The sequence below is a fragment of the Lineus longissimus genome, chromosome 13 (assembly GCF_910592395.1).
Source record: "Lineus longissimus chromosome 13, tnLinLong1.2, whole genome shotgun sequence".
NCBI classification, from domain to species: domain Eukaryota; kingdom Metazoa; phylum Nemertea; class Pilidiophora; order Heteronemertea; family Lineidae; genus Lineus; species Lineus longissimus.
This window is the reverse complement of record NC_088320.1, coordinates 7179145-7205755: the sequence shown is the minus strand read 5'-3', so window position 1 is coordinate 7205755 and position 26611 is coordinate 7179145. Positions and strand designations below refer to the sequence as shown.

Sequence of the window (26611 nt, the reverse complement as noted above, 5' to 3'; positions counted from 1 at the left end):
TATATCAATAGTGTAGAATATTAGAGGGACGATTCAACTTACCTATATCAGCAAATAATTCCTTCTGGGTCATAGTTGTTTCACTGGAGACAGGGTTTCCTCTTTGGTCCATTTTCCTGTTGATGATTTAGTGGTGACCCATCCTTCTTTCCAATTGAAAGATCATTCATACACAGACCGTTTCAAATTCAATTCATAATGGTCACGTGTTATAGAGGTACTGTACCTTTTGTGTTGGATGGGGACTATAGGCAGGAGCAGAGGAGCTATATTGGGTGACGAATATACATATTGAGGGCATTAGGTCATGTCAGATTCAGCGCTGCATAAATCCCTCGGGCAAGCGTGAACAGTTTTGACGTTCTGTGAGATGGGAGAGATCTCTATTGATGACTTTGTGTAACTTTACCTTGCCTTCCTTGCCTACCTAGAGTCCCTTTAAAGTATGAACATTTACCTCTGTCGCTCTGGATTTGCATCACTGCTCCTCAAGTAGCTTTTGATCTCAGATGTGGATCCCATGCAGCAATTCTGTAAGGGTTCAGACAGCAGTCCCCATGGGTTCGACTTAGATGGATACTTAAGCAGCATTTAATCCATGCATTAGGATAATCTCGCCTAATCCCAGTGTACATACATAAGACCAACATAGAGCATACAGTTGATGGAATTCACCAGCGCTTTTCTAAAGGAAAAGTTTGGTAAAAAGCGTTTGATTGATTTTCTCAAAGTGCGGGAAATTGAGTACCATATTACCAGTACATTTTCCATTGGATTATGTTCAAAGATAAACTTATATTTAGGTCAACATAGGTTGAGATGAATGTGGATAGTTAATTTCACCCTAACCTAGCAAGAGACACTTGTCCATTATGTTTACGAAACCCTACTTTATATACAAGTAATTGGGCAAATTCGGATGAAATGGAATGATAGTTATGTTCCATAGTAACTTGATCTAAGTCATACATGGATTTACACTGGAAAATGTACACACAAGTTAATGTAATCAATAAGCATTTGAAGTCATCTTCTCCATCATTTTGGACAAAATATCAATACTAGATACATAATCCCCCGAATTTAGCCATGGTTAAGTTATGCAAAATTTGGCGATGGCAAATTTCTGAAATTTCGGCAGCGTTGGGAGGATACTTTTGTTTATTTTGATGCTGAAACAATTCCTTTTTCGGGTGAATATCTTATGCGACTGTGGTGCCCGTAAAGAGTATGAAATGTGGTCGGAGTTAGAAAAACACGACGGAGGGAAATCGTTTGCGGAAATATTTGCGAAAACGATCGAGGAGCCTGATCCCATTTGTGAGATTACGATTACGGAATGTGATAATGGAGGTAAGTGAGAAAATGATGGTCCGTATCTTTTCTTAAAGGGACAATATAGGCAGCAGCTAGGCAGCCAAGATAAAGTCACACAAAGTTGTCAATAGGGGTCTCTCATATCTCACAGTATGTCGCAGTTATTCACGCTTGTAGAACGAATATATTTAGTGCTGAATCTGACACGACCTAGGGCCCTTACTGTGTATATCGGTCACCTGAAGATGGCCAAATTAGCCCCTCTGCTCCTGCTTATATATGCTCATGCCCTTTAATATTGGAGGGAAGAGTTTACGAGGGGTGTCTATAAAACATAGAACACACAATCTATGTAAAACACAGTTGCTGTAAAAATGTAGAATATGGGGGAATAAAAAGATTAGAAGAGTTTGGAATGATGGCCCATTTGTGTTACTTTGTCACACTTAAGATTTAATAGTGTCGGCCTATCAGTGGATTGTCAATTCATAAAATCGTTGAGATATTCGTCTATTATGAGTGTCACTTGAACCTTTTGGAAAATCAATAATGTGTATAAATAAGGGTCATGACTGATGACATTTCCTGAGCACCAATACATGGATGAAGAGACAATGGGTAAGATCTTTATCATTCTCTTTATCAACATTGGACCCCAACAATGTCTGAAGCTCCACAGGGGAACAGTCTATGGATAATGGACCTCATAGATAAATTAGGCCTATTTTCACCGTGCTTCTCAGTCTGCTTAAACCAGTCAACACTGTTTATGCAGTTTGCATTTGGTGACATTTTGGCATTCATGTGTGTAGGCCAGGGACATCGATTTCGTCCGGACATAAGAGTCTCTTAATACAGGGATACTGGATATGGAGGTCCAGTTATTTGGCCTTTACTTGGTGGTGTTCTACAGTTGAGCAGCTCGCACCCAAATGGTGTTCACAGTCCCTGTCAACCCCATCATATACATGCTGTTCAAACCACTTTCACTTTCCAAAATGATGACACTATATTTGCTCATTCTTTAAAGGAGCTCGACAGGCTCAGAGTCAGAATTGCTACTGTATTCAAACTTAATGCCAGTATGGAGTAATGCCTTCAATTTGAATCAGACATGCACTACATTTCCAATGTTTCTGCTGCAAAGTAATGGTACCGATCTCTCTTTCGTGGATCACTCATTGACGAATAGCATAGCAGTGTTGCAATTGCAAATGTTTAAGTGTTTGCGCAGCGAATTCAGAATACAACATTTGATATATGACTAAATGCATGTTATTTGGAGTGGTGATACAGTCATATACCCGATCAATAGTTCTCAGCCTAATGGCTTATTTCATGAAGCATGATCCGTTATTTCTAGAAAAGCAGTTCCAGGTGAGCTCAATAGAGGCAGCACTTGCCCTGATTTTTCCATCCAGAAAGTGGTGCTGGGTTTGTCTCTTATTTATGAGCAGGCTGCATCATTATATCATAAAACAGAGAGAACTTACCAGTTTCAATGTCAAAAAGACATCACATTCATGGTACCAAGAATAAATAATTATTCTTGATGGTAGGCCCTTCAGTTAATGCCATTTCTTCCAAAGATCATTGTTGGCTTGTTGTCGTACAAAGACTAGTATACAATGACTGGTAACTTATAGGCCTATATGTAGACGCATACTGTTACTTGATGTTTGACCTCTAAGAATATTTACAAAAAAATGACTTCAAGACCATAATGTGTTTTCATACTGAATTACCGTCATCAAAAAAACTTTGTTCAAAATTTCCTTGGGGTCAAGTTAACTTAATCCAATTAATAGACTTCTGCGTTGTACATAAGCCCGGCAATAGGCCTGTACTTATTTATGCTTTGTAACCTATACATACATTAAATATATCTATTGTATACATTTGGAATAATATTTTGATAGGCTTGATGTTAACCCCTTCAACCAAAACGTTCACAGTCAGAAGGCTGGATTAAGATCCAATTTTGAGATGGTTGAATTTTGTCTGTGCCAATCCAAGATGAGAAAAGAGTACATGTACATATTACGTGACATATCATTAAGATTTATTCAGTGGCCTTTCCTCCGAGAAAACGTGTTCAAAATGCCAACCCCTCAAAATGTCTTTGATTCCAGACGAAAATAAACTTGTGTGTCCTATGACAAGAGAGTTAATTACATAAGAAGTTGTCCATATACAGGCCCAAATTTTGAACTTTTTTGAGAGGTTGACTCATCAAGTGATTCTGTTAAAAAGATACATTCATTTTGGGACACACTTTGGTCCCTGGACCACGTGACCTTAAAACTGTCACGATACCATTGAAGTACCAGCCGTCATGGACACAGTAGAGGTTTGAGAGTTAAATGATTGTTGTGATAAACATGGTATATTTTGGTAATCATTTCTACTGTCTATTCAGAGAATCCTATATGTACGACTATAACAATGGTGAAACACCCATTAAAGCACAGGAATTAGGCTTTCTCATAACGAACATGGGCCTGTATGAGTTCGGTGCGCTAAACCACAGTCGCATAGCCCACACTTTTTCCGATGATTATTCCTGCTCAATGCAATTGTCCTGAGACTTTATGTGGGTTAGTTCATACCGACTATTGTGACGATGTCTACACATTTCCAATTGACCTATTCTTTGGTTTGAATGTTTTGAAATGTCTGCGGAGTCTATTTTATGCGCTAAATGTAACCCATGAACACATGGTACCTTGCTGACTATCAACACTAGCAGGAAATTGGAGAAAAACTCAGCTTCCCACTCCACCAGGTGGATGTTCTTGCAGGTGTAAAGTTGCTTGCTACTTTGTGATGAACTTCACGAGGAGAAGCACAGTGTCGGAAACGTGATTCACTTCGTGGTTGAAAACTGAAGGATTCTGTCAAATTCTGAAAGTCTAGAGGATTCTGAAACTCTGGAGTTTGAGAGGACTAAGTTTGGGGTTTCTGTACCTGGATTTTGACAGATATCATACTCGGAGTTATTTGGATATACTACATGTAGGGGTGAGTTGGGATCAGTTTGTGTGTTAAACTTGTTCCAAGTTATCATGTGTTGTGTGTGAGTTATTGGATTTTGGTGATGTATCCTTTTCCTTGAAACGGAGAGATCCTGTTTTGTTGTGTCTCGGTTAAGTGGAATGTCTTGATAGTCGCTCCTTGATACTGGACTGGATTCTGAGTTTTATCCTTTTGGAATAGCTGCATTTCTGTGCTGTTTGTTGAGGACTTTGGTCATTTGTGGGTCAGTATAATTGGTCCGAATAGGTCAGTACAGTTATTTGACAATCAGTTCATGTGTAGCTATAATAGTTTGTGAGCAGTACCTCTGGTCCGTCGCCTTTCATTCTTTGGTGCCTTCTTTGCCCCAGTGGATTTAGTTGTCGAGAGATACCTTGTGAGTTTAATGGCTCTCTGATTACTTCATCATGATTTCCTGGTTTAGTTCTGTCTTACTATTTCCCATGTTGTATGGAGTAGGTCAGTAGTTCATCGTTGATATAGGGAGACACAGTCTGGAACACATCAAAATATTGTCATTGTGTATTGCAGATCACAATACTGGTATATCATTGTGTGTTCTGATCTCTTTCATTGTTGGAGATGCTGATGTAAATTTGGTCCATTGAGGACATCCATCATGTAAATATTTGACATGCCTCTGTTCCTCAGAGATAGAAATAGCTACTATTCAGTTTCATCATAACATAGTTTCATCCACTGGTTAGCGTTTAGCTTCAGGCTAGAATGGCTAATGGAAGTGAGATTATACATGCATTTACAAGCCATAAACAAAGCATGGATACATACTAGGATAGTATTTATACACACCAGGATACATAACATCCTGTAATGTACCTTGCTCTTTGCATAAGAACCTAACCAGACACAGGAGTTGTGTACATTGCTTTCTTTCGAGGCCAGAAGCTTACTGGACCAGTTAACAGTACATGCGTTATTGTGTAGGTCATCTATGAAGCATTGTTCTGATGTGCAACTTGCCCTTCATGCGGGCAGGTTACAGCGGGAAGGGGCTAAGCCACTGGTCAGCTTAGTAGAGGATTGGCATGATGATGATGTCCTTACATGAATGACCATGGTCATAAACCTAACAGAAGACAGCCACCTCTTATGTTGATGTAATTAGCACTGGGATTGGGCCTATAAATTGTCCCTAAAAAACATCATTTACACAGCCAAAGCAAAGGTGAAATGATTTCGACATTGTGCTTAAAAATATCATCAGAAAAAAAGACTCATCATAGTTATCATGGCACCTGATGTAAAAACAAAGAGTAACTGATAACCTTGTTAAAAAACCGACCCCCAACCTTATTATTATTGGAAAGTCGAAGACGTTTTTGCAAGTTTCCCAACCATCAGGGACTATACCTTTTATTCATTTTGTCCATGCTTGATTTGTTGTAATAAGTCTCAGGCTGGCAAAAATAACGCTGAATGTTGATCTTTGCAACGTGGCCAACTCAAAGTTTTGTCATCAAAGTCACCGACTGGCCAGATAGGTGACAAAGTTAAATGTGACAGAAAATCATGTTTGTGAGTCTAACAGGTTCAGGTGCTAAACCTCACAAAGTGCTGGGCTATACTTCATGATGGCAGTCGTCAAATAGAGTGCGGAAGAACATATCATCTGCGGTAAAACTGGTAATCGCTCTAAGGGTTGGATATTCACTTGCAGGTCGCTGCCACCTGCGCTGATCACAAAAAACCCAATTTTCCTTGCATGCGATTTACAACCAGCAATTTGAATCACTCGTTTGCAGGGCTCTTTGGAGGGACTGCGTCTTCTTGCTCAAGTCTGGTCAAATCTTTCTGGGAACCAATTACCCTCTCAGTGGACATGTTATGATCTTTCCTATGCCATGTTGGACGCATTCCAAAACATTTTGTGCAGTATCCACCTGGGAAAGGTACACTACTATACTCACCAGTTTAGTATAAGTCAATTTGCCCAAGGTGACATCTGATCCTAGAAGGTTTAAACAAGACAGACATAAATATGCCCAATATGATATCATGTCGGTATCAATACGTACCAATTGCTAACTGACCTTTCCCAGCTGGTACTCGACTTATCCGGAACTGTATGAATGGACCATTGATGCAGAACTCATAACTGTTAACTCCTAATCATCAACATGATAATACAGTAGAACCTCTCTAACAAGGAGACCCTCGGGACTGACAGATGCCGTCGTTGATAGAGAGGTGTCTAGATGAGAGAGGTGACATTGAACCGGAGCGTTTTATGGTATGGTCACAACTGCATAACACGATTCTTGTGACCATCGCTCCAACTGGGGATGGGTAACTTTGTGAACAAGACTTAGTGCACAGAATAGTGTGGTCGTACCGATAGGTTCATTTGTTGTATTCATAAACGAGGTAAGACGAGGTTCATTTGTTGCAACAACCCGCTGTTCATGTACATACTTGCCTGACTGTGTACTGGTAGGCCTTTTGATAATTTCTGAAATAAATGTACACTCACACCATGATTGAATGTATTTACAACGATACAAGTGACCACAGTTGGAGTAGTATCATGGTTCTGCTGCTCTCTTTCCCCTAGTACCTGAAGGCAACCATTGCATTCCTTGTCACCATTCAGCAGGAAGTAATGCTAATTGGCTCGGTGGATGTACCCCCTGGTTAGAGGCAGTGGGCTGTTCGAAATTCAGATAACAGAAGTTTGTGAACGATGGAAAATTGTAGTATTGTGGTTTTGGAATTTTATGCTGTGGTTTTGAAATCACATGCTTTCACATTCAAGGGCACTTTGAAAGATGTTCAGTTTCTGGTGCAACAAAAAATCCTTCCTTGCAGTTGTTGCAAAAGTTGCCAATCTGTGGAGGCAGTCGTAATAGTGGTCAATTTGACGGTGGCTGTGCAGACACTCAACTGTTGATATTTGTAGAACCCCTATCGGCTATCACATCATTATGAAAACATACGAAATTATCAACCGGGGTTGTATGGTAGTTCTGCACTAGTATAATGACTGTAAAATAATCTACAAGTGTACAAAGAGCAATGTTTGATTTTGATTTATCAATGTGTAAACATGGAAAAGAAGGCTCGGAAGTGAACTGGAGTAGTGTTGGGGAATTCTATTGCAGGCAGCTGTCTGTTATGATTGGGAATATTTGCCTGGTATATCCATCTTTCAAAACATTGGCGAAATAGTTTTACTTTCATTTTACAACAAGGATATCCCTGCAATATCTGTCATCATTTTTGGTGGAGTTTTTGAGCTGATGATTCCTTCATTCTTACCTTAGCTTCCCTGCGGAGTGTTCGATTTTTTATGGCGACCTGATCTATTCCATGCTCCATTTGATACTCGAACACGATCAAAACATTTTTTATAGCCACAGCTGGATCATGAGTTTGACACGCTGCGTAAACCTTGATTGGAAATATAACCTCTTGGAGATTATAAACGATTTTCTTGATTGGTGATTCAGAAATTCTTGGTTGGATTTCACACATTTTTCAATGCTGTTCGACTTTGAGATTTAGTCTACCCAGGTCGGCTTAAAAGCTTTCCTCAGAAAGTGCCAACTTTGTTATTTTTCAGAATTTATGGTTCTTCTGGAGTGCTGTATCAATCCTAGAGTCTGTGGTCTTGTGTATTTGGTTGCTATCTGAATTGTCTTTTGGAAGCGTGTAAAACAGCAGCATGCATAGACTCATGTGCATTCACGTCAACTACCTCGCTTCTGCCAACACAGGCCACCATTTTGGATCTGCTTTTCCACAATTCGTGGAGTGTATATCACAGGAGCATGAAGATACCAGAATCATCAGCCCACAGCTATAAAGATAGACAAAACCTAAAAAGTCTACACTCTTTTAAGTACAAACTCCATGTGTTTCCTGTAGGGTTTGTTATGACTGGTCAATCGCTTGATTCTGATATTGTCACATGCTTCTCCATCCAGGAACTCGTGGTGATGGAAGTCGGGTCTGGCAGTGTGAATATCCTTCAATCTGCTTGGAAAATGCAGCATAGACGTCACTAGATTCCGTCAAATCTGCTGTTCAGTCTGGAGGTATCATCGAAAAATCGAACTAAACTTCTCTGACATCAGTGTGGTCAGGTCTTTTGTGTTGGAGTTTCAAGGTTGCTCAAAGTTTCTTTCTTGATTCTTGTCATTTCTGTGTGTCAGTTGACACACTGAGTTTCACGGTTGCTCAAAGTTTCTTTCTTGATTCTTGTCATTTCTGTGTGTCAGTTGACAGACTGAGTTTCAAGGTTGCTCAAAGTTTCTTTCTTGATTCTTGTCATTTCTGTGTGTCAGTTGACAGACTGAGTTTCAAGGTTGCTCAAAGTTTCTTTCTTGATTCTTGTCATTTCTGTGTGTCAGTTGACACACTGAGTTTCACGGTTGCTCAAAGTTTCTTTCTTGATTCTTGTCATTTCTGTGTCTCAGTTGACAGACTGAGTTTCAAGGTTGCTCAAAGTTTCTTTCTTGATTCTTGTCATTTCTGTGTGTCAGTTGACAGACTGAGTTTCAAGGTTGCTCAAAGTTTCTTTCTTGATTCTTGTCATTTCTGTGTGTCAGTTGACAGACTGAGTTTCAAGGTTGCTCAAAGTTTCTTTCTTGATTCTTGTCATTTCTGTGTGTCAGTTGACACACTGAGTTTCACGGTTGCTCAAAGTTTCTTTCTTGATTCTTGTCATTTCTGTGTCTCAGTTGACAGACTGAGTTTCAAGGTTGCTCAAAGTTTCTTTCTTGATTCTTGTCATTTCTGTGTGTCAGTTGACAGACTGAGTTTCAAGGTTGCTCAAAGTTTCTTTCTTGATTCTTGTCATTTCTGTGTGACAGTTGACAGACTGAGATGATCTGAAATCAATTTCGTTATCATTTCATCATCAGGTTTTCAACTTGTTCCGAAACTCCTAAATACATGTAGAAAAGAGTTTCTTTGACATGTGGAGGAGAAGAGAAGAGGACAAAGACAAGCGATAACGGAATATTCAGTTCATCTTTGCGCTTAAAGCAAAGAGATCTTCTCCTTAGCCAGATTAGGACGAGAGGCAGTTGAAACAAAACTCTGACCATCTGTTGTGAAGAGACTTTGAGAACATTTCACCAAAATGAATGCTTTCAAGAATATAAAGAAAAAATTAAAGGGCAAAGTCAAGGATAAACAAAAGAAGGGCAAGAAAGGAGAATATGCTGCTCAGGACGAGGAAGAAGAGCCAGAGTTGACTTGGGACACCCCTGTGGAGCCTCAGGATGGGCATGGGCAAAATAAGGCGTCCCCTGTTGGTGCGACAGACACCAATGGGAAAACTGAGCTTTCTGATGTCAAGAGTGGTTTCAGAGACGAAATTGTTAATAAAACATTTGACAATTCAGTAGGTCCATCTGGTACGTATAGACCGGTGGAACCCATTCCTTCAAATTCTGGGAGTTTCTGTGGCACGAATGCCGGTTATTGTCAAGGAATTGGTGACATTGGGAGTAAAGGATATGATCATACCGATGACATAGCAACAGGTTTACCAGAGACTGGTTTTAGTGGTTCCATAGGGGGCCCCAAAGGTTCTGGTGATAATGCCCCTTGGACTCTGGACCTTGGCGACATAGGCGATTTGAGTGGTATTGTAGATAGTAACGGAGGTATCATTAGTGCAGGATTAGCAAATGGTAATGGAACTGACACAAGTAAGGGTAATGGCATTGGCATAAGTAAAGGTATTGGTGAGGTTATTGACATTAATGATAATAGTGCTGACATTAGTGAGGAATTCGTCGATGGTGGTGACATTAGTGAGGAGTATTCAGTGGATGCTGATCTGACAGCCTCCGAACTGTCAGAGTTTCAGGGAGAACTTGACGCGGATCAGGATAGACATTTGCATAATATAAATGAATTTGAGGAGGACAGTGGATACATGCACAATGTGTTTGATGCGGCTGATTTGCATCTGGACCTACCGCCATCCGATGAGGATAGGGATGATTCGATCAGTGGTAGGTTAAATGAGTTTTATTTCTTTATTTTAACACTAGACCATTTGGTTTGATTTTTAATGCAGTGTCAACAAAATTCATGCAATCGATCAGTACTTTGATATCATTCACACATAATACTGCATAACATTGTTGACTGTTTCATGACTTGTGATATCATTGAATCTTTCTAGTCAGATAAAATAATTGCTGAGTCATCATTTCCTAGTGCTTTGCCATCTGTTGCGAGATGTCAGCTGAAAAGCATTGATTCGTTTGTTATGCGAGTTGATCATTGATTGCTACTCTGCAAAGGCTTTTTAATTGGAGTTGTGACTGTGTAGCCTCATAGCCTAGTGGTTTTAACACTGTTGGCAACCACGCAAAAGTGCTCAGGTTGATTCCGGGAAGAACCCCGGATTGTATTTCTGAATGAATTACCAGCGTGGCTTTCAAGTATCTAAAATTCCTGGCTCTTAAACTGTCTGGCCTTCGAATGAGTAAAGAAAAAACGTTCTTTGTATCTGGTGCAAATGCCAGGGCAAGGAAGTACCCCACCCAGTTAGAAGCTGATGAGTATTGACAAATGAATTTAGCTTTAGTCACTGAAAATGGAAGCAATGGTCAAAGCAGAGGATTTTGTTTCAGTCTACAGTACAAAAAATATAATAGGCATTGGGTAATTGATCAATTGATTTTAAGTTGGATGACTTCAATTATAGAGATTTTCAATAATATTGCACATTGCGGTCTGCACAATGCATTCTTGCCTATGGTCGACTTTAGACATGTTATTTTGGATACCCTGCAGCAGGCTCATCCTCAATGACTCAGTGCTGTAATAGTTGATTTCTGAAACTGGAGGCTTGACTTTTCTCTCTTTACTGCTAGTCTAATTGCGTTAATGGACCATGAGTCGGGGTGTAACAGGAATCCATGTCCCATTGTTAAAGGAGTCTTGCATATGGTTCGATATGTATGGTTATGGCATGCACGGAGACTTATTGGACTAGTGACCTAAAACACAAAGTTTGTTCTGCTATCGCATGTTTCTTTAGAGAGAAGTTCTTTCATTGTGAATTGTTTAAATTTAAGTTCCCATTCTGATGAAAGCACATCAGGATGTGCTAAGCACAATCACTTAACCTATGAATACAGGATGGAACGAAGTGGTTCATAAGAAATTGAACTGACGAGCTCTCAGTCAGAAGTCTGGTACCGTTACCGCTACGCCTCTGTGCTTTCAGCACGTTTAATGGCATCTGTTTCTTGGTTTGCATTCAGTCGTGGACGTTTATAATGAGGCGTTATTGTATACAGGTCTGAAACAATGCTGACTATTTCCAAGTCAAGTTAGTATTGAACTAGAATTGAACTAAAAATCATTAATTCAAATGGAAATTCTTGTACATTTCATTCAGTATGTACATATATAGTCGCACACCGACGAATTTAGGATGTGACGATTATTCAGTAGGTTTTCTTCTGAAACATTTCCAAAGACATTTTAAGATGGGCGCCAACAAAAGCGTCCCTCTTGAAGCGGATTTGAGTAATTTGGAACCTGTCGATGATGATGTAAATGAAAAGGCACCATCTGTGGATTCTGAAGCCGAAGAGGGGGCCTCGGAGTCTGAAACGACCGAAGGTGCTGACAGTGATCACAGCTCTTTGGGTTCAGTTATTGATTCTCCTATTGGTAAGTCATTGTTTTCTGACTCTGCCATGTCAAGACATCGGCCATGTTTAAGTGGGTGGCTTATTTTGGCCATTCCCTTCCAAATATCTTCATCAACAGTTATGCTTTGAAAAGGCAGAAATCCTAACTTTTCTTGGCATTTCATTAGGGGTCCAAAGGCAATTTTAAATTACGTCGTCATCAGATTTCTCAAGAACTATCATATAATCTCACCGGACCGGCTATAAGTGGACACCCCTTAAAGTTACACGACTGACTGATTGTGGTTTGGAATGGGCTATTTCTGTGCAAGATGACATCTCCAATCAGGACATCTTTCTGTAAAGGACAGCATCTGTCTTTTCAAAGCCCGACAAAGGATGTCCTTTCATGTTCTACTTTATCATATAAACAAATATTCATGGCCATGCTTATCCTGAGAATGGCCTTCTCTGCATGAACAAAATGTCATTGCCTATAGGGGCTGTCCACATTGCCAAATGATGTTCAGGTAATTAGCCCAACACCAGAAAACATTTGAGCACGGCTGACTCCTTCATTTGGAACAAAATCGACTATGAAATTGGTCGTCAAAGTCATGGTTGAGATTGTCCAAATTATTTGGGGGTTGGTTATCTCTTTAGAATCTATACAGGCCAATAGTGTCATGGAGAAATAAATAGTACTGTTAAGGTCCATGTCAATATATTTTTCTTGTATTTACTAAAAGCAAACTTTGGTGCGATAAACCCACAAAATACATGAAAAAGCTTTACGAGTGTCATATTGTACTATTTCCGTACAAAATGCCTAATGTAATGAGAGATGATTGTGGAAATTCGTCCATTATTGATGCATTATCAGGCAATACTATTCTGTACATTTTGCCTGTGAGCATGTCCTCTCTGACGTTTCCGATGTAACTTTAGACTTTTCTCTCATAGGCCTCACAAATACGATGGAGATTATCTATAGATGGGTCTGGTTTTACTCCTTGGATCATGTTGATTTTGAAAGGACTAATGAATGGTAAATCCCAATTTTTTTGTGCTCAGATGCTGTCAATTACGAGGCAACATCGCCTCCCGAAAAAAAGCAGTTCGATTATATTTATTGCAGTCAAGTAAAGGAACACGTTTTTCTAGTTGGTTTTTTTCTACATCTGATTCACTGTAGGCCTCAGGTGAGGGAAATTGAAAGATTTGTTACTTTAGGTCTCCACGCAGACTCCTAAAAGATGTAAACCAGTTCAGGCTATATACAAGATGTACCTTTTTTCAATTACAATACAGTATCCCAGTCTGTAGAAAATGTTTGTTGTAAAATAATATCATTTTACAGGTGATGTCAGTACTCGTGTGTCTCTGTCAGTTGATGATGGAGGGGGGGGGGGGATATGAGCCCTTATATTCACGTGTCAATGTGCTGGTTGTCAAATATTTCTGCATGTGTCACCGACATGATGAAGCTCACCATGCTGTAGCCTCCATCACTGTGATTACACTCTGCATACCAGCATGTATCAGCAACCAATTATCGCTTTTCAACCAGCTGCGAGTCCGTTATTCCTAGATGGTCAAGTTCCATTTATCAGGAAGACGAACCCCAACCAGATAAATGGATTCCTGATTGTGAAATCGGAGGACAGAGGAAGATTAACGAACATTGTTACCTTGATCTTTCGAACCTGAAATACCTCAGGGATATTCAATACGTTTGGTGATATCAGGTCTCATTCTCGAGATAAACTGATCAGTTTCAGTGTTAAAGTTATTATCTCATTTCCCCTGGCTGTATAGCTATGGAGGGGAAAGCACGGATAGGGGAGGGGGGGGGGGGGCACAAGTGCTACCTTATGTATGACTAAGAAACTTGCTGCATTTAGTGGTCTCCTAACCTGTCAGAATAGTGCGATATTGTTATAGACGTAAGAAATGGAATAGGTGCAACTTAGTGCCAAACACGTCTGCCTTGATGGTGACACCTCATAAAATACACATTGGGTATTTGAAATGGCAACATTGGCATTGTGTGTTGGTAATTTTTTTAACAAGACAAACGGTCAGCCTTTTCAAAACAGCCAGCCTTCTGGGCAATCTTCCAAATAAAGCGCACAACCAAAACATCAACAGAATTTGTAACCAACAATGACTTGAATTCAACAGTGCTACCATCTCTTGTGTAGTTGAAGAACTGAATTACGTTTGTTCGATGGCTAGTTTTAGCTTTTTATTTGTTGGCGATTGTTAATGGGTATAACGTGCACACAGAGTACAAACTTCGTGTCAAGTTACAATAAAGTGCCCTAATCACAAAAGGGTTCACCCACAAAAGAGCATGAGTTGTCCTTGGTGACTCACAAAGAAGATGAAATAGGATGACACTCTCCAAGGTTGCAGATTGCATCATATTCAACATCAAAAAGCGAGGTTTGCACAAATCATATTCAGTTTGTGTGTGCGAGTTAGGTCTTTCTGTTGAGTATTAGTTGATCTGGATTTGTTTGAAACAAACTGTGTTTATTCATGGCGTTCTTGATGCTTGTTAATGTTATTGAAAGATAATGAATATCAAAATACATCAACAGGCCGAAGACACCAAATGTGGGAGTTTGAGTAATTATCACATCTAAATCAAAAGCCACAATCAAAATATAAAGACAATGTAGCGTCCTCTTCCGGCGATCCAATTTAGAACACGCCAAAAGCCTGTTTGATTGCCCTGAGCCTTTAACAACGTGTTAATTTATGAAACTATAGGCTTCAATGATACAAACTCTGTGGTGGTAATGTTTAGAAGACTGTAGTAGGCCTTCTAAGTAGCATATAAGTGACTTGCCTGTGGATGAAAAAGGAAAGGGAAGCATTTATGTATACTACTCAGATCAAGAACATGAAGAACAAAGACTGAAAAAAGAGTGATGATGGGACATGATTATCTATTTGGGGTGGGGTGGTTCGGAGAGGGAGCGGCTGATGGCGGTTGAAATCCCACCCACCCACGTTTTCAACAAACTATTGATCTCTGAAACTAAAGGCATGTATATAACGCAAACGCTCAAATACAGCTGTAACAATAGACCTCTCATAAAGTCACTCGACTTAATGAACTTCATCAAACACCATCAGCGTGATCAATCGATCTGAATAGTTCTGTTTGAATTGCTTGTATCGAATATCATGGGGTAGTTGGAATTTGGGGAGTACCCAGAAATTTCTCAAATACAGATGCTGTGATTTGGAACTATTTGCCAGTGTGTGTGCTTATGATGGTCATTTATTAGATTTGGGATTACATGCAACGGGCTGTAAACTTGAACATTAAGGATCATATAATTTAAATTGTGTCGTTTAAGGATACTTCTCTTCATTTTGGATTTTTCTGTGCCGTTATTCTGTGAGACGTTCCCTTCTGTTGACGATACGGAGGAAACCTGAAGTCAAACCGAGAAGGAAAACATTAGGCTTGCTCTGCAATTCTGCCTAAACTATACTGTTTCTGGAGCTATGATTTTGTTTGCAATTAATCAGCTAATTACTCCTTGTACTCCAAACAACATCAGTCTGTTTAAGTCATATTCAGTTTTAGTAAAATTAGCCAAAGTACTTACCTGAAAACAAAGCTGTGATTACTACTAAACTGGCACTCTGTTACAATCACACCGAGAAACTTTAAAGGAAAGATCTCTGTTTCGTTATCAAGATGAATGCACTAAAGGATTTCTTTTCATTTAGAACTGTTTTGCCTGGTATAGTTCACGAATTAGGATCTAGGAGAAACTCTGCCGTGTCTTGTTGCAATTTTGAAAATTCATACGCCAACGATGTTGCTTCTTCATATACGGAGAGCGAACCACCCTTCGTTGTGGATGACCATCACGACAGTGAACCACACAGTTTCGATGATGAATTCGAGCACGTGTCCTTCGATGGCGACCCGAGTATGCAAAATCAAGTCAACCAGTCTTTGAGTAAATTGAATGGGAAGAAATATGGCGACAATTTCAGACTGTCTGGATCGATCTTGGAAGACTCGAATGAGTTTGTCAGGGACTATGGGCGACCCTCCTTTGTTGCTGAGCCTGATGAGAAGCCCTATATGTTCCCTGGTGGGCTGGGCTATTCTGCTTTGTCCACCGAGAAGATCCATTATGGTGCAAATTCTCAACCTCCAATGGAAAAGACGAGGAGATTCTGTCGAATGTTACTTGAAGACGAGGAAGAAGACATCTCCCCTCATTTACTACCATGTGATTGTACCAGGAGTGATGACGAATCCTCCAATTGCTTCTCCCCAGATTGTCCCGAGCACGGCGTCGACAGTTACGATTGTACCTGCCTGGTGGTTTCAAACAGTCGTACATCGGAAGATGTACTAGTCACTTTAAGATGTATGTTACACAGGGCTTGGTTGGCCAATTATAATCAATCTGCTTCAGGAGGACAAGATAATGCTGAAGAGACTGACATGACTGACAGTAAGAAGTCGCCAACTGGACAAATGGCATGGGAGGATTGCAGTTGTGGTGTGGATGCTGGAAGCCTTCATTCGCCATTTTGCGGTGTTCATGGCATTGGCTCTGATGGCTGTTATTGCGGTGAGTCGTCTGATGTTGATAGCATGGGTGTTTCTCCCTCTTGTCCTGTCCATGCTGATTGGTGCAGGAAGTGTGCAGCTCCACCTAGCCCCACCAAAATAAATCGTCCACAGGATTGCAACTGCTCAGATGATGAAGATGGTACTCCTATTTGCTCCCCTCATTGCACAGTCCATGGTATGACAACGGAAGACTGCAAATGTGTAACAAATCCTACGGGTTCTGTTTCCTCACTGCCGCATTGTGATGTGCATGCAAAGTGGTACATCAGCAATGAAGACCGAGACGTTACCGATCAGGTCACATGCACATGCAAGAGATATTCCATTGGAGGTTTAGTCGTGAAGTCTATTAGCTGTCCTCTTCATGGTGATCCATTATTTAAGCCGAGGGGTAGCTTAGAGAGCAATGTGTCGTTAAGTGATGGTGAACCTTTGTTTGGGGATTCTGAGGAAGATTCCGCTCACTCAAATGAATTCTTGCAGTCAAACGATAATCTCGTAGCGTCTCATGAGCAGTGCACATGTATGAGAAGAGAGAAGAGACCATCTGTTATTGAGGGAATGAAATCCTTGTTCTTAAGACGGGGGAGTTCGGCTGTAGATATTTGTCCTGTGCATGGGACGGAGCTGTTACCGAGAGAGGAACGAGTGACAGGCCAGGGTCTAGTCTTGGCTGCATTAGATATTCCAGTTCAATGCATCTGTGAAGAAACTGTGAAGAATACACCAGAGGAGTTGACAATGTATCAACTGATATCCCTCTGCTCTGTTCATTTGAAATTCTCAGAGCTTACAAAGTGTAGGTGCTCCTCCGACAGAAACGGAGACCGGTACTGTGCTTATCATGGCTATGAATGCATATGTAACCCAGACAATCCCAATGCGGACGATCTACATGCTGTGTGCCCTGTCCACAGCCGCTACGTGGGACTAGCTGGTGGTAGCTTTAATCGGGTGAAATGTAACTGTCAGCTTTCACATGACAATGAAGTTGAACGATGCAAATGTCCTCTTCATCGGCCAAAGATATGTGACTGCAGCTGTAACCTGTCGGACCCTGAAACGATTGCGAATATTGAGAATTACATTATGAAGTGCTCTCTTCATGGTCGCGGTGACTCGGAATATGCAATCGACATCAATTGTAATTGTAGTGGTGCTCTTCTAGTCCTTTTGGCGGATGCTCGAAATTGTTACTACCACAGAGATAAGGTGAAAGACATCATTCCACTTCCATTGTGCTGTTGTGAAAAGTTGGAGTGTGGAGAACTTGGAAATGTTGCCTCTAATTGCAAATTACACGGCAGCGATGCCGAGTGCATTTGTGATAAATTAGAGACAGGTGAGATTAAGAGCTTCTCAACATTGTGTAGGCGACATTGTAAATGCCGAAGGAACAATACAGGGGAGTTGTACGTTATTGCCTCACTTTGCCCTGCCCATGGAAGGAAGCATGAAGGATTAGAAAGAGCGGAGTGTGTGTGTAATAATGGATTTACAGACCATATGATAGCATCTTGTCAGTTGCATGTGAAACCACAGGATAGATTTCCCAATATGAATGTGGAGGAAGATGGAAAATCACCAGGAGAAAGTGGAGTAATGCAGGGGATAAGAGGAGTCGGGATGAGGCTCTATAGAGCTTTATCTACCCTTTCTGTGGATAGGTTAGAGGCAAGTGATGGTCCTGAAGAGGAGGGGTCAGAAAGTGAAGAAGAGCCAGAAGAAAGATGTACATGCAATGATGATCACCACAACTCGATTTTAAATAATATGAAGGTATTTTTCTTCAATGTGAAGTCACCGCCAGCCCCTCCTTGTCCCATCCATGGTAGCAATGAGGATAACAACCCATATCACGAGTGGCCCGTAGATGATGATGTGGAGTTCTCAATGCTTGGGAATGAGGAGGTGATACCCTACCAAAGAAACCGAGCAGTCTCTTGCGTTTGTGCCAATGGGACAGAAACTGCTCTCATTAAGTACTGTAGGGCACACTGGTCAGAAGCCCCTACAGAAAGACCAAGACTTAGCATACCCAATTTAGGTAACCTCCTATGCGAGACCAACATCTATACTCATTGTACATGTAAGCAGAATATCTCAAGAAGTAACCGCACAATGACTTTAGAGGAAGCCGAAATGAATTGTCCTGTGCACAGTCAAAAGTTTTGCTCATGCTTTGATGAGGCAGGCCAGGAATCTGGGAAGCAAAAGCAATGTCCTCTTCATAGTAACCTGTTCAGTTGTATCAGAATGAATCAGAGTGAGAATGGTGATGAGAAGTGTAGCTGTCCTGAGCAGGAGTTCGGTGGGAATCCATCCTGTGAAGTTCATGGGGAATGCTCCTGTGCGCCATTCAAAATTACTGGTAGTAAAGATGGTCCCATGATTAGAGCTATTGCATCCCCGTATTGCAAAGTCCATGGAAACGATTCTGGTTCAGGGAGCTGTACGTGCATTCTGATGGAGGTTGGGGAGAAACAGGCCCGGATCATTGTACCTCCGACCTGCAAGCAGCATTCGATGTGCCCTTGTATCCATCTCAAAGTCCTGTCAAATGGGAACAGCCTCATTGTTAAGACAATTGGATCTCCCCTTTGTAAAATGCATGGAGACAAAGCAACAAACTTGAAGTGCAGCAAAATTTACAATCCAACTTCTCCAGAAGCACATGCAATATGTACAGTACATTTGATAAGGCATTTACCGTTTGATGTCTCAGTGAATGTACCAGAAAACCAAGGAATTGAAGAGGGATTAAAGGGTAACACCCTTGAGTTGACCTGTACATGTAAAAATGAAGCTGGTGACGAGAATGTCCTTGGAAAGTTGAAAAGTTTCTTTAGACGAGGCTCAATTGATGAAAACAGTCTGATGAAGCCATGTCCGATTCATAGAATGGACGAGGGAAATACTCTCGCAATAGAAAAAGACCATAGTACGGATGAGACAGACCAAGCGAACATTTCCAAAGAGTCGATTGATATCAACCTGGAGTCAGAGTTGCCATCTTGTGTATGTGCAAATGGGTATGAAACTAAGATGATGAAGTATTGTGCATTACATTGCGATGTACCTGGTTCAACCAAAGACCTTGATGATATTGGATTAGGATGGGAATTGGTTGAAGTTGAGGCAGTTTGCACGTGCGAGGACTCTAGTTCTAGTATGAAGGCGTTCCAAGACCCTGATTCCCTCTGCGTCATACACAACCATCCTGTTTGCTCTTGCCTGAAGATTGATGACGAGTATGAGGACGAGTTGGAGGAACCTTGCAGGCTGCATGCAGTTGCAAAGAATGGTACCCCAACGCATAAGCAGGGGCTTGTGGAAAGCAGTGAGCGATGCTGCTGCGTACCTTGGGATATTGGTGGGAAATCTGCTTGTAGGTTGCATGGGAAGTGCTACTGTACGCCATTTGAATTCACTGAAGACAAGAGGAACCACTTGAAGCTCGTGAAGGCCCCTTACTGCGAGCTGCATGGGGATTCCGATGTGGATAAAGAGAGCTGTAGTTGTATTCCGGTTGAGAGCAGGGGAGGGATGGCAAAGGTGATCACATCGTCCACTTGTAGAGTTCATGCCAAATGTCCATGTGTTGCACTGAAATGTTTGCAACATGGAGAAAGCTTTGTGGAAAAGGTTGTCTATTCTCCATTGTGTGAAGCACATAGGAATCTTTCTGAGGATTTGGAAGGCTCTGATCAACGTGCTGCTGAGAATTCGCCACAGCCGAGTGGAGGTAAAATAAGCCCACATGAAGTCGATCAAGAAGTGAGGAGTGTCCATCCAAGTGAGAGTCTAGTTGTCATCGCTAAAGAAGATGACATCATTCACAGCACCGTGGCTGATGAGACACAAGCGCCTAACATGTCATCTGAGGTAGAGGAAAAAGTGAGTACAGCTAATGATTGCACCTGCAATAAACCATCATTCTTAGCAGAACTAGTAAACTTCTTTTTCCATCTGAAAAGCCCCGTCGACTGCAAAGTCCATCCGAGTAAAAGAGCAGAAACACAATCACTTGAAATCTTAGCTGAAGGCGACTTCCCCTTCTTTCATCCAAAGAGTGGTTATCCTAGCTGCATTTGTGCCAATAAGACTGAACCTAGTACATCCGCGTATTGTTCAGTGCATTGCAAGGAGGCACCTCAGCTCAAAGTCACCGAAAGCATTCCAGTCATTGGCGAGGCTTTCAAGATGACAGAAGTTCACGTTATCTGTAACTGTGCAGAGACTCCATTGGTTGAAAGCACAGGAACACTTGATGACCACGACAAGTATTGCCCAGTGCACAACAAGCTGTACTGCATTTGCACAAAAGATGGATCAGATATCTTGGAGTTTGATGCGGGATGCAGAATACACAATGCCGCCTGCAGAAGAATCAACACTGCCCATCGTCCAGATTCAAAACAAAGTTGTTCTTGCATGAATTCCGACACTGGTATGACTGAGTCTTGTAAAGTCCATGGCTGCTGCAGATGTATGCCTTTACGAGTCTCTGATCCTAGCACATCAACTATTGGTGTTTTTATCTCCCCGCAATGCTCCAAACATGGCGATCAGGATGATGGTGAAATAATTTGCACATGCTACCCAATTGAATGCGGAGCTGGACGAGCCAAGGTCATAGTATCGCCGACTTGCACAATGCATGCCATATGCCCATGTATCCACCTGAAAGAACTGGCTGAAGAAGAAACCCACATTTCAAAAACATTGGTGTCACCCATATGCATGATTCATTCAAATGATGATGGAGGTCATCTTGTTTGCAACAAGTATGCTGAGTATGGCAGTACTGAGTGCGAAAGGGTTTGTCCTATTCACCATGAAAAGCACTTCAAGACATCTGACGCTGACTCCCAAGAGATTTACGATGACTTGCTGGACCTAGCATCATCAATGGAAGAACTCGAACCTGAATCTGAAACAACACAAACCAACAGCAAGCCTGAATCTGAACCTGACTCCGAACCAAGAGTTACCTTTGTTCAGCCAAACTGCACATGTAAAGAGGATCGACCTAGAACCCTCTTGACGGAGATAAAGGAAGCTTTCTTCAATGAAAAGCATGAAGAAGAGAAGCCATGTCAAGTTCATATACCTCATCTTGAGAGTGCAGAGTCTTTGGAGGTTGATTCAATGTCTGTTTCCCGCAGACCATCATGTGTCTGCCTCAACCAGTCCGAAACTCACCTCATTAAATACTGTGAGGTCCACTGCAATGAACCTGTTGCCCCTCTCAAAGCCAGATTGAGCATTCCAGGGTTGGGGTACCTTTTTGGTACAACATACATCTACTCAATTTGTACCTGTAAAGAGACGATATCAAAAAGCAACCGTACTATGACACTAGAAGAAGCAGAGCAGAGTTGTCCAATCCACGGACGGACATACTGCTCTTGTAATGAGGACGTTGGTGTGCATGGTGTTCCATCGAGGACCTGCAGGCTTCATAGTCCATACTTTGGCGGCATAAACATTGGAGCAAAAGACATTGATCCATTTGCTGTTTGTACTTGCAAAGAAGGTTGCGAAGAAGGTGGACACATCGGGAATAAAGATTCATGTCGAGTACATGGACTTTGTAGATGTGTCCCATTTAATGTTCTGCCCGATTCAGACAAGGACACACACACAGTAAGGCTGATTGTCTCTCCATACTGTGATGTTCATGGGGACAAAAGTTTTGAAAACCTAGAAGAGCAGAACTGTACTTGTCTTCTCATTCAAAACGAAGATGGAGTGGCAAAGATCGTTGTCACTCCTACATGCAGAACACATGCACGTTGTCCTTGCATACATCTCAAGGAACTTTCTGATGGCAGAAGTTTCTTGACAAAGACATTGATGTCTCAATTGTGCAAATTTCATGGCGACTTCAAAGAGGGTGCCCTTCTTGTATGCAACCGGGACCCTGCTATTGAAGTTGGCAATAAAATTTGCTTGGTTCACCTGCACAGGCACAGGAATGGTTTGGATGTTGATGACAACATAATTTCTGAGAGTGACCTTTTGAAACGTCTGAGTAGCTGCACATGTCCAAAAAAACTGAAGTCCATTTTGCTAGATATGAAGATGTTCTTTTTTGGAATAAAGGAAAAACAAGAACCTTGTCCCATCCATGGAGGGACTGTTGACAATGATGCTCCTCCAGAAGTTAATTCGTTAGACCATCCTGATATGGGCCTGCAACGTTCAAGACGACCATCTTGCGTTTGCGGCAATCAAAGTGAAGAGACTTTGATTCAGTACTGTAGGATCCATTGCAAAGACCCCATTGAAGCTGCAGATGTCAGAATGGATGTTCCGAGCCTTGGGCATGTGTTTACAGTCACTGATGTACTGGCCAAATGTATATGTGAAAAGCAAGTGGAAAATTTGCCATCAGAAGGAAAATGCCCTCTCCATTGTAAGTTGTCCTGTTCATGCCTAAATCACATGCTAGAAGAAACAGAATCTGAAGAAGTGTGCAAACTGCACACTTTGGCTGACAGAGGCATAGAACTCCTGAATGGAGGAGAGGAGTGCACCTGTGGTGAGGGAACACCCAAATGCTGCAAGGTGCATGGTAATTGCAACTGCGTTCCATTCAGAGTCATAGATCATGTGCCAACACCTATGATCAGGTCCATCACATCTCCTTATTGTGAGGTCCATGGCATGGGTGACATTGAGAAGGACAAGTGCACTTGCATACCCGTTGAAAACACACCTGCGATAGCTAAGATAATTGTTTCACCAGCATGCAGACAACATGCCAAATGCCCTTGCATCCACCTCAAGATATTTGCGGATGGAAGAAGTGCGATTGCTAAGACTTTGGCATCTCCACTGTGTATGATGCATGGCATTGATGAGAACGGCCTTCATCTAGTTTGCAACAAACATCAGTACTCTCCTGACGAAGCCGAAATCTGCCCTGTACACCTTGAAAAACATATGGACCTCACTGACGATACTATAAGCAATGTCACTGATTCATCCACAGTTGACGTCAATGAAGAAGAGATTGAAGATTTTATGAATGAAATCAAAGAAGCGTCTCCAACTCAGTCTCCAAAGTCACACTTAGGGGAGGAATGGCTGCATGTACTGGCTGCTGAAGTGAACCAGTGTGTAGAGTCGGGATATCCTTTTAGTCCTGAAATAGACACGAATGATATGTCGTTAGAGAATTTCCTTGACTCTAAAGGAGTTGACATCTTAGGTGAAAAGAAGGATGGAATGAAAAACGACACTAGAGAAACCACTCCTTCTTTGTCTCCAAAGTCAGAGGTGGAGGAAGAATGGTTAGTGGCTACTGAAAATCCCCTGTCAGTGAGGTCAGGGCGACCCCTGTCTCCTGAAAATGATGTGGCAGAAGAAAATCAACTGCCAGTGCCAACGAAGATTGTCTCGCCAACTAAGAAAAACCACGACCCGGCAAATCCTGAGATTCATGTCTCTTTTGAGGAGTCGCTTGAACATTGTTTATCCCTTGGTGATCAAACTGAAGGAATTTATGAAGTTTCCAGGGATAACACACCAACCTCTGAAGTTGACATGGACAATGGAACATATCAAGTGCGAAGCTCACCGAATAGTCCTAAACAAGTATCATTTGTTGGAAGTCCTACTTCATTGAGCCGCCAGAGTAGCTGTGACGAACAGACCATTTTCCTTGATGATTTAAACCACTATTTGGAGGAGAACCTCTTTGAAACATACACTGTAAATGAAATGACATACATTGACGACTTGAACTGTACATGTCATGACCCGCCAGAAGAGAAATCAATCATAGCAGAGCTAAAGAGAATTTTCTTCAATGTGAAGCCAAGGATAGACATGACCTGCCAAGTCCATGGAGAAAGTCCTAGGGACACGAAAGATGGTGCTGGAGATGAAGCAGGGCATCCAGAATTAACTAACTTCCATAAAAAGAGCACCTCTTGCATCTGTGCAGACTGTACGGAGCCGAGTTTAATCAGGTATTGTGAGTTGCACTGCGAAGGTCCTGTCACACCAATGAAAGCGAGACTTACTATACCAAACCTTGGCCAGGTCTTTGCATTCAACGACGTCTACGCGTTATGCACATGTAAGCAAACCATATCCAAGAGCGGGCGAGAAATGACCTTGGAGGAGGCTGAGAAACAGTGCCCTGTTCATGGGAGAGTTATATGCACTTGTCTTGATGAGGATGGCCCAAGTCATTGTCGATTGCATGAGCTGGTTGAATCCGGTATCAGCTTTACCCCAAGAATGACCGGGAGCGAGAAATGCTCCTGCATACCTTTGAATAGCAAGGTCACAAAGTCTTGCATGGTCCATGGCAAGTGCACATGCACTCCCTTCAAGAGGGTTTCGGAGAACGGACATGATGATTTGAGGTGTATTGTTGCTCCCTACTGTGATGTCCATGGGAGTGGGGTCAAGGACGACTCCTGTACCTGTGTCCCAGTGGTGGCTGAAGATGGGACTGCCAGGGTAGTTGTCAGTCCATCGTGTAAGCTGCATTCAAGATGCCCATGTGTCCACCTAAAATTGCTGTCAGGAGGCAAGAGTGCTATTGTAAAGACGCTGATATCTCCCTTATGTAAACTGCATGGAAGCTGTGGCGAACAAGATGAGTGTGACAGAATCGTAAAATCCCCAACCTATACCAGCTCGTGCAGTATGAGCCCTATATCACTTGTTTTACACAAAGAAGACGAAGAGCAAGAACTTCTCGTCGACTTTCTCGGTAGCCCAAGTTACCCAATGTCACCTGTAAGCTGGGAAAAAGACTTGTGCACGTGTATCGTAAAAAAGCATTCCAGGTCACTCTCAGCTGAAGTCCAACAGTTCTTTTTCGACACTAAGCCTGTCGTAGTGAAACCTTGTCCAGTTCATCCAGTTGATCACTGCATTTGTGATGATGCTGTGGAATTGGAGAGGGCGGGGTCGTGTCCTCTGCATGAGGAACAAGAGGTGAATGGGGTACTACATGTTTCTGAGACTATGTCCCCAGAAAGCTTGTGCATATGTGATGATGCTGATGGTGATTTAGACCCGGATTGTGTTAAAGCTCATTGCCAAGTTTGTAACCATGTAGGGGTTATCGATTTGGAACCAGAGGAAGAGGAAGACTCAGTAGAAAATGCCAGTTGCAATGTCAGCAATGTCCCTTGCACCTGTGCACAATTTGGTGGAGCCTCTTGTAAATTACACAGGAACTGTACTTGCGTTCCATTTGAAATTGTTGGCTCTCCAAATGGTCAAACCATCCGATCCATTACATCGCCATATTGTAATGTTCATGGTAGCAGGGGCGTCAAACGATCAAACTGTACGTGTATCCCGATGGCAGATGAAGATGGGAAAAGCCGGTCAATTTTGAATCCAACTTGCTTCATTCATGCCCACTGTCCGTGCATTCACCTTAAAGTTCTCCAAGATGGTGAGATGTCCATTGCAAAGACTATTGCATCGCCATTATGTCGGCTACATGGAAGCGGAGACAGGCACTTAATCTGTGCCGGCTCGTTTGATGAGACTGAGGGTGCATGCCGACTTCATGGGGACGATAGTTCGAAATACAGATTTATTGAATCTAAGTCCATTTGGATAGAGTCCGATACTGGTGACTGCGACAGAAGGGAAGTCGACATCTATTTGCAGAAAAATGGTGATACCTCCATGCAAGAACGTGTTATGGACGTTGAAACCATTTTTGTGCCAAAAAATCTGCAAGATCAAGTACCAGTCAAGCATCCCGAAGAGACCTACTTGAATGGCAGTCGTGATACACCTGTCAATGTTAACTTGGGCGGAATTGTCAAGGCAATAAGGACCGACTTGAGATCGAGTAGCCCTCCAAGTGATGAATGTTCTTGCATACCGGCTGATGATGTCTATGGGGAGATGTTTTTCCGCTCGAACACTTGTGCGGTGCATGGGAGGAAGGGAACTGGTACTCCAGGACCAGAGGAAAACACTGCGAGGAGTCCTATTCAATCACAACTCTCTGCAGCACCTCCAA

The 26611-nt window shown here is 41.9% G+C and overlaps 1 protein-coding gene across 15 annotated transcripts in view; it reads left to right on the top strand.

The window, feature by feature from the left end:
• The first annotated feature begins 3963 nt into the window (after positions 1-3963).
• The window catches only part of LOC135497791 (uncharacterized), an 83360-nt gene continuing 60712 nt past the window's right edge, over positions 3964-26611 (top strand). For all 15 annotated transcript variants that reach the window (XM_064787711.1, XM_064787705.1, XM_064787709.1 and 12 more), the window contains exons 1-2: positions 3964-4338; positions 9237-10340. In XM_064787711.1, the coding sequence (XP_064643781.1) occupies positions 9458-10340 (883 nt within the window). In that variant the 5' untranslated portion in view covers positions 3964-4338; positions 9237-9457. The remainder of the gene's footprint in view (positions 4339-9236; positions 10341-26611) is intronic.